The sequence below is a fragment of the Aotus nancymaae genome, unplaced genomic scaffold (genome assembly GCF_030222135.1).
Source record: "Aotus nancymaae isolate 86718 unplaced genomic scaffold, 86718_ANA_hifiasm-v0.15.2.pri h1tg000020l, whole genome shotgun sequence".
NCBI classification, from domain to species: domain Eukaryota; kingdom Metazoa; phylum Chordata; class Mammalia; order Primates; family Aotidae; genus Aotus; species Aotus nancymaae.
Genome location: NW_026988432.1, coordinates 52,441,787 through 52,454,613, shown reverse-complemented (window position 1 = coordinate 52,454,613; position 12,827 = coordinate 52,441,787). Strand labels below are relative to the sequence as shown.

Genomic DNA, 12,827 nt, shown 5'->3' with positions numbered 1-12,827 from the left:
AGGTGCTCAGGAGCCTGAGGCAGGAGACTCGCTTGAACCAGGGAGGCAGAGGTTGCAGTAAGCTGAGATCGGGCTACTGCACCCCAGCCTGGATGACAGAGTGAGACTCCATCTCAAAATATACGAAAAGAAAAGAATCGGGATACTCCATTAAGTGACTGCATCATAAGTATTGGTCAAGTAAATCCCAATTTTCTAGCTTGCTGCTTTTGTTCAATTTATCCCAAAGCAAGGCTGAGTCTCCACTATAATGAGTGTCAGAATACCTGATCATAGTACAGATTCTGTCACTCACAAGCTGCACTGGGAAATCACTTCAATCTTACAATCCTTAGTTTCCTCATCTATAAGTTAAGGCGTAGACCTGGCATTTACATGAAAAGGATACCCCTTACATTCAGAGCATTAAAATTGAAAAACAAATTACAAACAGAAAATACCTGCAAGTACATGCTGATAAAGAACTAATTCATGTACCAAATGTTAAAAGCTTCATTTAAAAAATACAGTCAAGCCGGGCATGGTGGCTCACACCTGTAATCCCAGCACTTTGGGAGGCCAAGGTGGGCAGATCACCTTAGCTCAGGAGTTTCAGATCACTCTAGGCAATGTGGTGAAACCCCGTCTCTACCAAAATACAAAAAAAATTAGCCAAGCATGGTGGCACACGCCTGTAGTCCCAGTTACTTGGGAGGCTGAGGCATAAGAATCACGTAAGCCTGGGAGACGGAGGTTGCGGTGAGCCAAGATTGCGCCACTGCACTCCAGCTTGGGCTACAGAGTGAGACTCTTGTCTCAAAAAAAAAAATAAATAAATAATTTAAGAAAAATAAAAAGTATAGTCAACAAGATTTTGGATGTTACCATTGAAACTATGTTACATTCTCCGTGTCTTTAAATGTTCTGTAAGTTTTAGGAAAGATCAATGAATCCATAAGATTACCTCTCTTGACTGTTGAAGGCTATTCTTAGGAACCCGGAAGCCATGAATGGTGTCATCAAAGCATTTAATGAAGAAGAGGCAGCTATCAGTGGATTTTACCTTGGATATAAAGAAGTCAGTAAGACAACATTCACTCACATAAAAGAGGACCCTAAAATTATCTATACATAAAATTTAAGGTAGTGACATGACTCAAGGATTAAAAATCAGAAAAAATAGATTACAGTGGGAGTATCAAATGCACTGTCGTTTTTCTACGTTGAGTCTGGCGTTCACCTTCTCAGTTACTCAACATAAACACTATGGTTCATCAGGTGCGTCATTTTACTTTTATCCTTTCTTAAGGATAACTTAATATGCACTTGGGCTATGAAATCGTTTAGATACCACAGTTCCCATTTTTTATTCATACCCCTCTCCTCACCTTTTTGTTTGAGCTGAGTAAAAAATAATCAGCAGTAGATAAGGTTGATAAAGAAGGAGAAAAGGGAAAGAGAGTAAGAAGCATCAGAAATAATTATGAGTTTTAAAACAAAAATTTGACATGAAAAGGATTTTAAGCCATTTATGGCAGAGGTTGCAAATTTTTTTGTGAAAAATCAGAACTTGGTTATGACCTTGAGCAGTAGGATACAAATAATTCCCACAAGCTTAGCGTTCTAATAATGGAACACTAGGCATGAATAGGTTAAGAATGGAAAAAGGTAGATTTCTTCATGACCCTATCAGAGGCCCCCTACCTGTTGCAGAAAACCACTATAAAACCTGGAAGAGGCAGCCACATGGAAGAACCTGGACCTGAACAAAAGCTCAGACTCTGATGGGGAGTCGTGCTCTCTGGAGGAAAGGGACCAAGGAGCTGCGGAAGTTCCCACACCTAAGGTTTTGCCCCGGGACCAAGCACAGTCCACATGGTGACAGGGCAGCAGCAAGGGCACATGTGGAAACCCCTGTCTTTGGACATTAATAACACAAACCTGGGAAGCCATAAGCACCAAAGAGAACAGGGGAATCCCCTAAAGGAAAGTGACAGAGAGGGGGTCCCCAAATTCTGTCTATTACTCACATCTCTGACTCATGAGCTGCACTCACATAGCAAAGGTTCAAAGCAGCTCACATAAACACAACCTATCTGAACTGAGTCCAGAGCCACTGCCCAAGACACACAGCTCATGATCCAAACCAAGCCAAGAAAAGGACTTGCTACAACGGACAACACTTAACAGAGAAAAATAACAGAATCTAGAATCTCCAGAACTCAGCATTCATAATATTGAGAGTACCATCCAAAATTACCTGACATACAGGCTGGGTGCGGTAGTTCATGCCTGTAATCCCAGTAGTTTGGGAGGCCAAGGTGGGCGGGTTGCTTGAGGTCAGGAGTTCAAGACCAGCCTAGCCGACATGGCAAAATCCTACCCCCACCAAAAAATACAAAAATTAGCTGTGGTGGTGTTCACCTGTAATCCCAGCTACTCGAGGCGGAGAATTGCTGGACCCTGGGAGGTGGAGGTTGCAGTGAGCTGAGATCATGCCACTGCCCTCCAGCCTGGGTGACAGAGTGAGACCTTATCTCACAAAAAGAAAAACAAGAACAAACAAAACACAACCCAAAATCACCTGACATACAAAGAAGTATGAAAGTAGAACACATTCACAAAAAAAAAAAAAAAAAAAAATCCAATTAAAAGGCAAAAATTGCCAGAATGGATAACAGAAACTAAAACATATACCATCTCTGAGACACAGAAAATAAATATAAAGATACATATAGGTTGAACGCAAATGGACAGGAAAAAGACACCATGTGAAGAGTAAACATAAGAAGGCCAAAGTGGTTACGTTCATATCAGACAAAATAAATTTTAAAACAAAATGTATTACAAGAGATAAAGAGGGCCAAAAAAGGTTAAAATGATCAATTAATCAGGAAGACAACAATCATAAGTATGTTATCAATAACAGGAAGGAAAGCAGCATTCTACAAGCCTCTTTCAGCAACTGATACAACCACTAAGCAAAACCAAGAAAAGACACGAAAGATCTGAACACTATCAACCACCATGATTGAATTAATATTTACAGGACCCTCCAACCAACAATAATAGCAAAATACACATTCTTGTCAAGTGCATATACTAGGATATTTCATAATCAAATAAGGCTGGGTAAGTTTAACAAACAAATATTTTTGGACAATCCATCTCCCATTCCATAATATGTAGAGATAAATAAAAGTTGACTATATTTTAAAATTTTGTTCAAAATGGAGATGGCACAACTTTACTTGTTCTCAGATAAAAACATATATGAGTACTTTCTATAGCATTCCATTGAACCCCAGGATTTTACAAGGCTGTATAAATGATTTGGGGCAATCACTTGGAGAACTGATTTCACAGTTAGAGGATCCATGTTTCATCCTACCGTGCATACTGCTTGAGTCAGGTGTTTGCATCCCTGGCGATAAATATTATGAACTGCATCAGGCCTTCCAAATAAAAATGAAATGATTAAGACAAAAGGAAAAGAGAAAAGTGAAAAAATGTAATACTTCAAAATTTATACAGCGAAATTTGATAGGTGTAAGAATGTAATACTTACTGTTTTCTATACCATGAAAGGACTCCATGCTCTAACACTACCCAGAATAATCTCCAACCAAAAAATCTTGAACTCTAAGGGAAAAATAACAGATTTCCCAAGCTGACACATCTAGATTCAAATACTTGACAGATAAAAAGTAATTAAGTGATGACAGTTATATGTGAGTCTTTAGACAGTAATACTGAACATATTAAAAAAACGATCAAACATGAACTTAGGTACTCAGTGCAGTAATGAAAACATACCACCACAGGGTGACAGGAACAGCAGAAATGCCACACTGATAAGGTCAGTGATGACTACAAGTTTATGGTTCTGACAAAACTGTTCAGGGATTATTTACAGAAAATATACCAGTTGTGGGCTTCAAAGACAATTTCCTCAAAGTCATGAATGAATGTCTAAAAAAGAAAATTATCCTAAATTTATTTTGTATAATATAAGCATACAAGTACATAAATAGATAGAGGGACTGCTTGCAAATGCAAAAGAAATTATGTGCTCTTCCATGGTTAATTCTAGAGAACAGCATTCTCCACAATGTAGAACATTTTAGGACCAGAAGAATTTTATACATGCACCATGTGATAATTCAAATATTAATTTTCTTCTAAGTCTTCCATGGTTTGATGTTCATAACAACAATAATACTGTAATTCTTTGATCTAGTAAGAAAAAACTGTATTTTCCCATACTCCTTTCCATAAAAACTTAAGTCACCTAAAAGTGACTCATCAACACCATAAAAACACCTAAGAGTGACCATCAACACACGAAAAGTAACAGCTACAACCAGTGGAAGCGTCTTGAAATCTGGTAGCGTACAAGTGGTTTACATTATAAGATCCAAGAGTGATTAAATCACATATACTTCAGAAATGATTTTTTGAAAATATTAAACAGAAATAGAGCACCTGAGAATTATTTTTTACAGTTATGTAATTTAAAAACCACCCTAACCTACCTTCCAGAGAGGGCCTTCATATCGTCTCAATGCTTTGTAGATGACCTGTTAAAAACGGTTTTCATGAAAAATGCATCTACATATTTCAAACACTCAAAATTTTTTTTGAAAAATTATTAGATAAATTTAATTCATTACTCTGTACCTTATTACCGACAAGAATGTGTTTCATTTCAGCACCCTGGGCAAGGTCAAGAGGTTTCTGATCTGTGCAAAATACAAAAAAAAAAAGAAGTCATCAACAGCTTAAATGTGCTATAAAAATCAATGCTGCTATGGCAGCATATAATATTCCTTCCTTTTTCTATCACCTACATCTTTTTCCTTTCCTCCAAAATAACCTACCAGAGAGAGGTGCCATCTCAATTCTCTACAGTCTCCCTTTTGGTCAGTAACTATTAAGCCAGCAAATCAGATTAACTTCACAACACCCCTACAGGTTCTGTGACCATTCAAGCTTTCTTGTCTCAAAATGCCCTATGAGTTTTCTATGATTGCTGTAACAGATTATCACAAACTCACAACTTCGTGGCTTAAACAATACAGATTTATTATCTTACAGTTTCAGAGGTCATAAGTCTGAAATCAGTTTCACTGGACTGAAAATCAATGTGTGGACAGAGCTGCATTCCTTCTGAAGGCTCTAAGGGAGACACTTCCTTGCCGTTTCCTTTTTTTTTTTTTTTGAGACAGAGTCTCGCTCTGACACCAGGCTGGAGTGCAGTGGCGCAATCTCGGCTCACCACAGCCTGCGCCTCCTGGTTCAAGTGATTCTTCCGCCTCAGCCTCCCAAATAGCTGGGACTACAGGCATGCGCCACCACGCCCGGGTAATTTTTGTATTTTTTAGTAGAGATGGGGTTTCACCATGTTGGTCAGGATGGTCTCGATTTCTTGACCTTGTGATCTGTCCACCTCGGACTCCCAAAGTGCTGGGATTATAGGCGTGAGCCACCACGCCCTGCAGCCTTTTCCGCTTCTAGTGGCCACCTACATGACTTGACTTGGGGTCTCTTCCTCCATCTCCAAAGCACATCATTCCAACCTCTGCTTCCAGCATTCTGTTTTCTCTCTCTATATAGGCCCCCCTCCTATAAAGAGCCTTGCAATTACATAGGTCTACCTGAATAATTCAGTATGTCCCCTTATTTCAAGATACCTAACTAATCACAAATTTGGGGTCCACTATTCAGCCGACCACAGCCCCTCTTCAGCCACCTCACTGCAGAACGGGTAGTAGAGATGGCTCACAAGCTGAGGGTGTGATGGTCCACAATTGAGGACAAAAGAAAAAGGTGACAATGAAGAATGAAGCTAGCAAGTTATCAGAGTAATTTTTCCAACGTTACATGCACATTCCATGTTTTGCCAAACAGCAACAAAAACAGAGTTTGTCTTACTTATTTAATGAGTTCCGAAGTGAGCAGGACATTAAATGAAGGACAAAAGGTTAAAAAGAAAAAAAAAGGAACAACCAAAAAATCCCCATAAATAAATCAAACCATCTCCTAGCCTCAAATAGCTTATTATTAGAGAAACGAAAGCTATCTATAAAAGTTAGAACAGTCCTTTCAAAACAACATATTGATTAGAACTCTGGAACTGTTTATGCAGTAAGGTGATATATTCTATCAAAAAACCTTTTAGGCCAGGCACAGTGGCTCACACCTATAATCCCAGCACCTTGGGAGGCAAAGTGGAAGGATCACTTGAGGCCAGGAGCCTTAAGACCAGCCTGGGTAACATAGTGAGACCTCATCTCCACAAAAAAAATTTTTTAATTAGCCAGGCATGGTGGCATGTGGCTACAGTCCCAGCTACCACTGCACTCCAGACTGGGTGACAAGAGCGAGACTGTGTCTCTAAAAACAAAAAGGGGAGCTGTTAAAATAATATTTTTATAAATACCAAACACCTGGTATGTGTTGTCAATTTTCTGTATGAATATGTCCTAATGAGGGTCTGTTATGTACCAGTCACTATTTTAGGCATTGAGAATTTAGCAGTGAACATAACAGAAAAAATACTGGGGGGATGGGAAAGCACAGAAGGAGGGACAGACAGATGATAAATTAATCTTAAAAGATCTAGCAGACAATGAACCATGGTATGCCAAGATTTTTTTAATAAATGATTTGACAGAGTGACTGGGATACTACTTTAGATTGGAGCATAAGGGGTTGATCAGGGAAGGCCTCTTTGAGGAAGGAATGTTTAGGTTGAAAAGACGGATCCAGCCTTGTAAAAATACAGGGAAGGACATTCTAGCAGGGAGAACAGCTGATGCAAAGGCTCTGAGGTACAAACAATTCAGCAGGCAAGAGATAAAGTCAGGGAGGCACACAGAAAACACATCACACAAGGGGCTTGTACCACAGGCCAGACTTTCGTGAGCCAGCAGGAGTTTTGAGTTTTATTCTAAATAGGATGAAAAGCCACTGAAGGGTTTTAAGTAAAAGAGTAACATGATCTAACTCATGTTTAAAATTCTGCCAAAGCCAAGAGCAGTGGCTCACACATGTAATCCCAGCACTTTGGGAGGCTGAGCCGGGTGGATCCCCTGATGTCGGGAGTTCGAGACCAACTTGACCAGCACAGAGAAACCCCATCTCTACTAAAAATACGATATTAGCTGGGTGTGGTGGCGCATGCCTGTAATCCCAGCTACTCGAGATGCTGAGGCAGGAGAATTGCTTGAACCTGGGAGGTGGAGGCTGTGGTGAGCTGGGATAGCGGCATTGCACTCAGCCTTAGTAACAAGAGTGAAACTTCATCTCAAAAAAAAAAAAAAAAAAAACCTATGTCAAGGTGTTAAAACAATTATAATATAGCTGGAGAAATATGAACTTTGGCAGTTTCATGATTTTGATAAATTACTAGAATATTATTAATAGGATAATGCTATTGTGCTTCTGTTTTTTAATAGCCTTATTGAGATACAAATTAACATACCATACAATTCACTCAAACTGCACAAATTCAATGGTTTTTATTGGTGCACAGAGTTGTGCAACTATCACATGCTTATAGTTTTTCTTAAAAGGTACCCTTATTTTTTATTAATATACTGAACTACAGATGTTCCCCAACATACAACAGTTCAACTTAATGTTTTTTGACTTTACAATGGGTTTATCAGGGTATTAAGTGCATTTTCATTCTTTTTTTTTTTTTTAGACAAGCTCTCACTCTGTCACCAAGGCTGTAGTACACTGGCATGATCACAGCTCACCACAGCCTCGACCTCCTGGGCTCAAGCGATCCTCTTACCTCAGCCTCCCTGGTCGCTGGAACTACAGGCATTTGTCATCACACCTGGCTAATTTTTGTACTTTTTGTAGGAATGGGGTTTCACCAGGTTGGTCTCAAATTCCTAGGCTCAAGCGATCCACCAGCCTCAGCCTCCTAGAGTGCTGGGATTATAGGTGTGAGCTACTGTACCTGGCCTTAAGTGTATTTTCAACATACAATGGGTCTATGGGGACATGGCCCCAAAGTAAGTTGAGGAGCGCTGGGGATGTACAGACAAAATGGCATGACGGGGCTTCTCTTTCCAGTTCTTCCCAGAATTGGATAAACTTGGGTTGAGAGGGTAAAAAAAGAAAAACAACTTTAAAAAAAAGAAAAAGAAAGAAATAGCAAGATATCTGGAACTGTTTCAAAATAATTCACGGAGAGGGAAGAGATAAAGAGTGGCCATTACTGCTGAGCTCTGGAGGAGGGTGATGAGTACATCAATTAATTATGCTATTTTATTTTTTAAGCTTTGATAATTTCCATGATTTTTTTTTAAAAGATCACTCTGGCTCCTGTGTGCAATATGGCTTGTAAATGCGGCCAAGAGAAATGCAGCGAGGCTAATTGCAAAGAGATGGCAATAGTGCAGGTAAAAGATACTGGTGGTTTGGACTAGAAAGTCAGGAGTAAAATGGAGATCATTTTTAATATAGAGAGAAGCATGTGGCTTTAAGGTTTATATTAGAGGAAGAATTTTTTTGTTTTATTTTGTTTTTTGAGATGGAGTCTCCTCTGTCACCCAGGCTGGAGTGCAGTGGTGCCATCTTGGCTCAATGCAATCTCCACCTCCCAGGTTCAAGTAATTCTCCTGCCTCAGCCTCTTGAGTAGCTCAGACTACAGGCACATGCCACCACCCAGCTAATTTTTTGTAGAGATGGGGTTTCACCGTGTTAGCCAGGATGGTCTCAATCTCCTGACCTCATGATCTGCCCACCACAGCCTCCCAAAGTGCTGGGATTACAGGCATGAGGCATCGCACCTGGCCTTGGAGGAATATTTATAGAGCTGTTGATGGGGAACCTGAGGCTGGTGATACATTACTTCTTTAAATACTTTTTAAAACATTAACTGAAAAATTAATAATCAGTTTAGTTTTTCTGCCTAGCACATAGGAAAATGTCTTATAAAGGTCTGCCAATTCTGTGTTATTTTCATTCTACCTACAGGGCACTTTTGAGAAATTATTTCTTTAGACAGAGAGAAAGACAACACTATTATTTCTTTCATAGAATTCTGCCCTAATACCAAAAATAAATTCTGAGTTCCTGCCAACTAGATGAAATTCCAGGACAGAGACCTCATTTCTGGATTCAATGTTAAAATGTCTGGCACACAGTAAGAATTCAATAAAATGCTTTTGAATTGAATGAAATAGCCTCCTAGATGGAATCTAGATGGGTTCCATTACCAGTAAAAAAATGCACTACCTCTTTTACCAACCACAACAAAATAAAGTGAAAAACAGGAATGATGTAATATTTAAAAGTTTGTCTGACACAGATTTGTCCCTTAGTGGGAAAACTCAATAAGGATGCCAATTCTGGCCAGCCATGGTGGCTCACGCCTATAATCTCAGTACATTGAAAGGTTGAGGCAGGCAGATCACCTGAGGTCAGGAGTTCAAGACCACCCTGACCAACATGGAGAAACCCCATCTCTACTAAAATACAAAATTAGCCAGGTGTGTTGGCACACACCTGTAATCCCAGCTACTCAGGAGGCTGAGGCAGGAGAATCGCTTGAACCTGAGAGGCAGAGGTTGCAGTGAGCCAAGATTGCCCCATTGCACTCCAGCCTGGGCAGGAAGAGCAAAACTCCATCTCAATCAATCAATCAATCAATCAATTATATGAATACATATAAGACGCTAATTCTCCTTAATTTACAAAGAAGGTAATTTCAATTAAATCCCAATGAGGAACCTAAAAATATTTTTTTTAAGGCCATCTGGAAGAATAAACAGATAAGGATGTCAAAGAAAGTCCTTAAAAAAGAATAGTAAGGGGTAATCTCAGATATTAAAACATTATAATCATTAAAAGTGCAATACTGTCTAAAAAATGGTTTTTTTTTAAATGCAATACTGTCAAAAGAAGAGACAGATGAGTGAATGAAAACAATAAAAATTATAAAAAGAGGCTGAGCATAGTGGCTCATATATGAATTTATTTTTTGTCTATGTCCTCCCACCAGAATATGAACTCAAGAGAGCATGGGGACTGTTAGGCTCTGTTCACTGTTGGGTCTCCAGCACCTAGGATGGTTCTTGGCACACAGTGGAGGCTCAGCATTGCTGAATGAATATGATTAGAGATAAACTGGGAGGAAACAGAATTAAACATTTACCAAATCTCCACCTAAGCTCAGAAGTCTCAGAAGAAATCAAAGAGATCGATTAACCAATTTGATTAAAAATTTTAAATATCCTTGTTATTTTTCAACTTTAATTTTAATTTTTCTTGCAGAGATGGGGTCTCACTATGTTGCCCAGACTCCTGGGCTCAATCGATCCTCCTGCCTTGGCCTCCCAAATTGCTGGGATTACAGGCATCAGCCACTGTAACCAGCTCCTTGTTTTTTAAAAAAGAAAAATAAAAAGACTAGGAAATTTTCACTGTATAAAAAAATTATACAGAATTGTTTTTATCACTAGACTTTTGGGTGAAAAAATTATGTTATATCCATGTGAAGTATTTTCATAAGGTGAGCCATAATGGCTGTGCTTCTGGGGACAATGTGGAAAACTGTTGATGCTTCATTAAGAGTGGAATTTTAATAGGCCAACTCTATTTACAACCTGCCAACTAAAATGAAGATTCACTTTCTGAGGTGTCTGCCAGTCCTCATCCATTCACCCCTGTGTTCCTATCCACACTCCCAGGAGGAGGCCCTGGCAGCCACCTCTGTACCCTATGTCCCACCCCCAAAGTCCCAAGTGACTGCACTAGGCACAGACCCCTGACACAAGCAGGTACTAACATTATCGCCCACTGAAATAACACTGGGGTTGAGAGATTGTGGTCTCCTGAGTGGAGTCACTGGGCAGCCATCTGCCATTATGTATACTGGAAAATAAAACAGCTAGTCTGCTAGAAGACACGGTCAGATCACACAGTGAGAGACGGACACACACAAGGCAGCCATCTTGGTCCCTAACAGTTTTCTGGTTCCCAATTCCATCTCATCCGATGCCTAATGCCATCTCCTGCTTTGGAAGATCTTGAGATGCCTGTGTATTTGTACATGAGTAATATATAACTTTTCTTTTGCTTACATTCTTGAGGTACTACCTGTTACTTAAAACTTTTTAAAAATATATGTTACTATGGAACATTAACAACTAAAACTAAAACACTAACAACTAAAAACTAAATCTTTGGACATTTGGTATACAGATGATTATACATTTTCCTAGTACTTTTGTTTTCTTCATTGCAACTACAATTTTTTTTAAATGTTCTAAAATAGGCATGAAAATAGATTAGAAGGTTGCCAGAGTAACTGTGGTTATGCTTGGTTAATATGTTTTTTCTCTACTTTTACAACTTTCTATAATGCAAATGTTGCTCTTATGATTTTTCTTTTTTGGAAATGGAGTCTCGCTCTGCTGCCTAGGCTGGAGTGCAGTGGCGCGATCTTGGCTCACTTCAACCTCCACCTCCTGGATTCAAGCGATTTTCCTGCCTCAGCCTTCTAAGTAACTAGGATTACAGGTGCGCTCCACCACATCCCGCTAACTTTGTGTTTTTAGTAAAGACAAGGTTTTACCATGTTGGCCTCAAACTCCTGACCTCAAGTGATCCACTCGCCTTGGCCTGCCAAAGTGCTGGGATTACAGGAATGAGCCACCACAACCAGCCTTTGACTGATTGATTTTTTTTTAAGAGACAGTCTCACTCTGTTGCCTTGGCTGGAGTGCAATGGTGCAATCTCCACTCACTGCAACCTCCATCTTCTGGGTTCAAGAGATTCTGCTGCTTCAGCCTCCCAAGTAGCTGGGAGTACAGGCACCTGCCACCATGCCGGCTAATTTTTATATTTTAGAAGAAACAGGTTTTCATCATGTTGGTCAGGCTGGTCTCGATCTCCTGACCTCAAATGATCTACCTCCCAAAGTACTGGGATTAGAGGCATAAGCCACCACGCCTGGCCTGATTTTTTTTTAATTATTATTTTTCAGAAGATGCCATTCTGACTTTTGTCAAAAACAATTAAATAGCTTTAACAGGAATATTCAACTTTGGTTACTAATATAAACTGTAGAGTAAATACATATTTGATACCAAAAATCAACTTTTCAATATTTATAAGGGAAGTTTTTTTCAGTTTAGACTGGTACTTATATGGAACTATATTAATTCTTATTTCATTTGGCTGCTTCTGAATATACATTTTGAAGGAAAAATAATTATAAAACACCAGGCAGAAAAACTGCTCAAGTGTTTGGCAAACTGGTAAAGAGATTAGAAATCACACTTTAATGTCAGTTTTTGCTGTTGTAACTCTTTTAGTTTATCCTTTTCCACTAACTGCCTTCACATGTCTGTCGAAATTGACCATACTTAAATGCGTTGATAACTGAACTCTCTCCTGCTCCAAGAGCCTGTATCTGTCTTAGGGATACAGGGAAAGGCTCTCTGGGAAAGCAGAGACTGAGCTAGCTCTTGAAGCAAGACTAGGGTTTACCAGATGGATAAGAAAGAAAAGAGCACTCTGGCAGAGAGAATAGTACAGGCAAGGTGATGACAACACAGTGAACCAGAGAGCCTCCGGGACAGCTTGTTACGTGTAGAGCTGCATTGTCCAATACGGTGGATGCTAATCACACGCTGCTATCCAGTACTTGAAATGTGGCTAGTCCACACTGAGATGTGCTGTAAGTGCAGAAATACACACCAGATTTCAAAGACTTGGTGCCAAAAAAGGAATGTAAGATTTCACTGATAATTATTTTTTACTGATTATATGTTGAAATGGCATTTTGGATATATCACTTTAAATAAAACACATAATTAA

General features: G+C 39.3%; 1 protein-coding gene across 2 annotated transcripts in view; it reads right to left on the bottom strand.

Annotated features, from left to right (window-relative positions):
* The window catches only part of OSBPL1A (oxysterol binding protein like 1A), a 242,792-nt gene that overhangs the window by 157,321 nt on the left and 72,644 nt on the right, over positions 1–12,827 (bottom strand). For both annotated transcript variants that reach the window (XM_012445007.3, XM_064379326.1), the window contains 5 exons: positions 4,660–4,721; positions 4,515–4,559; positions 3,548–3,621; positions 3,371–3,434; positions 944–1,042 (listed from right to left, as the gene is read on the bottom strand). In XM_012445007.3, the coding sequence (XP_012300430.3) occupies positions 944–1,042; positions 3,371–3,434; positions 3,548–3,621; positions 4,515–4,559; positions 4,660–4,721 (344 nt within the window). The remainder of the gene's footprint in view (positions 1–943; positions 1,043–3,370; positions 3,435–3,547; positions 3,622–4,514; positions 4,560–4,659; positions 4,722–12,827) is intronic.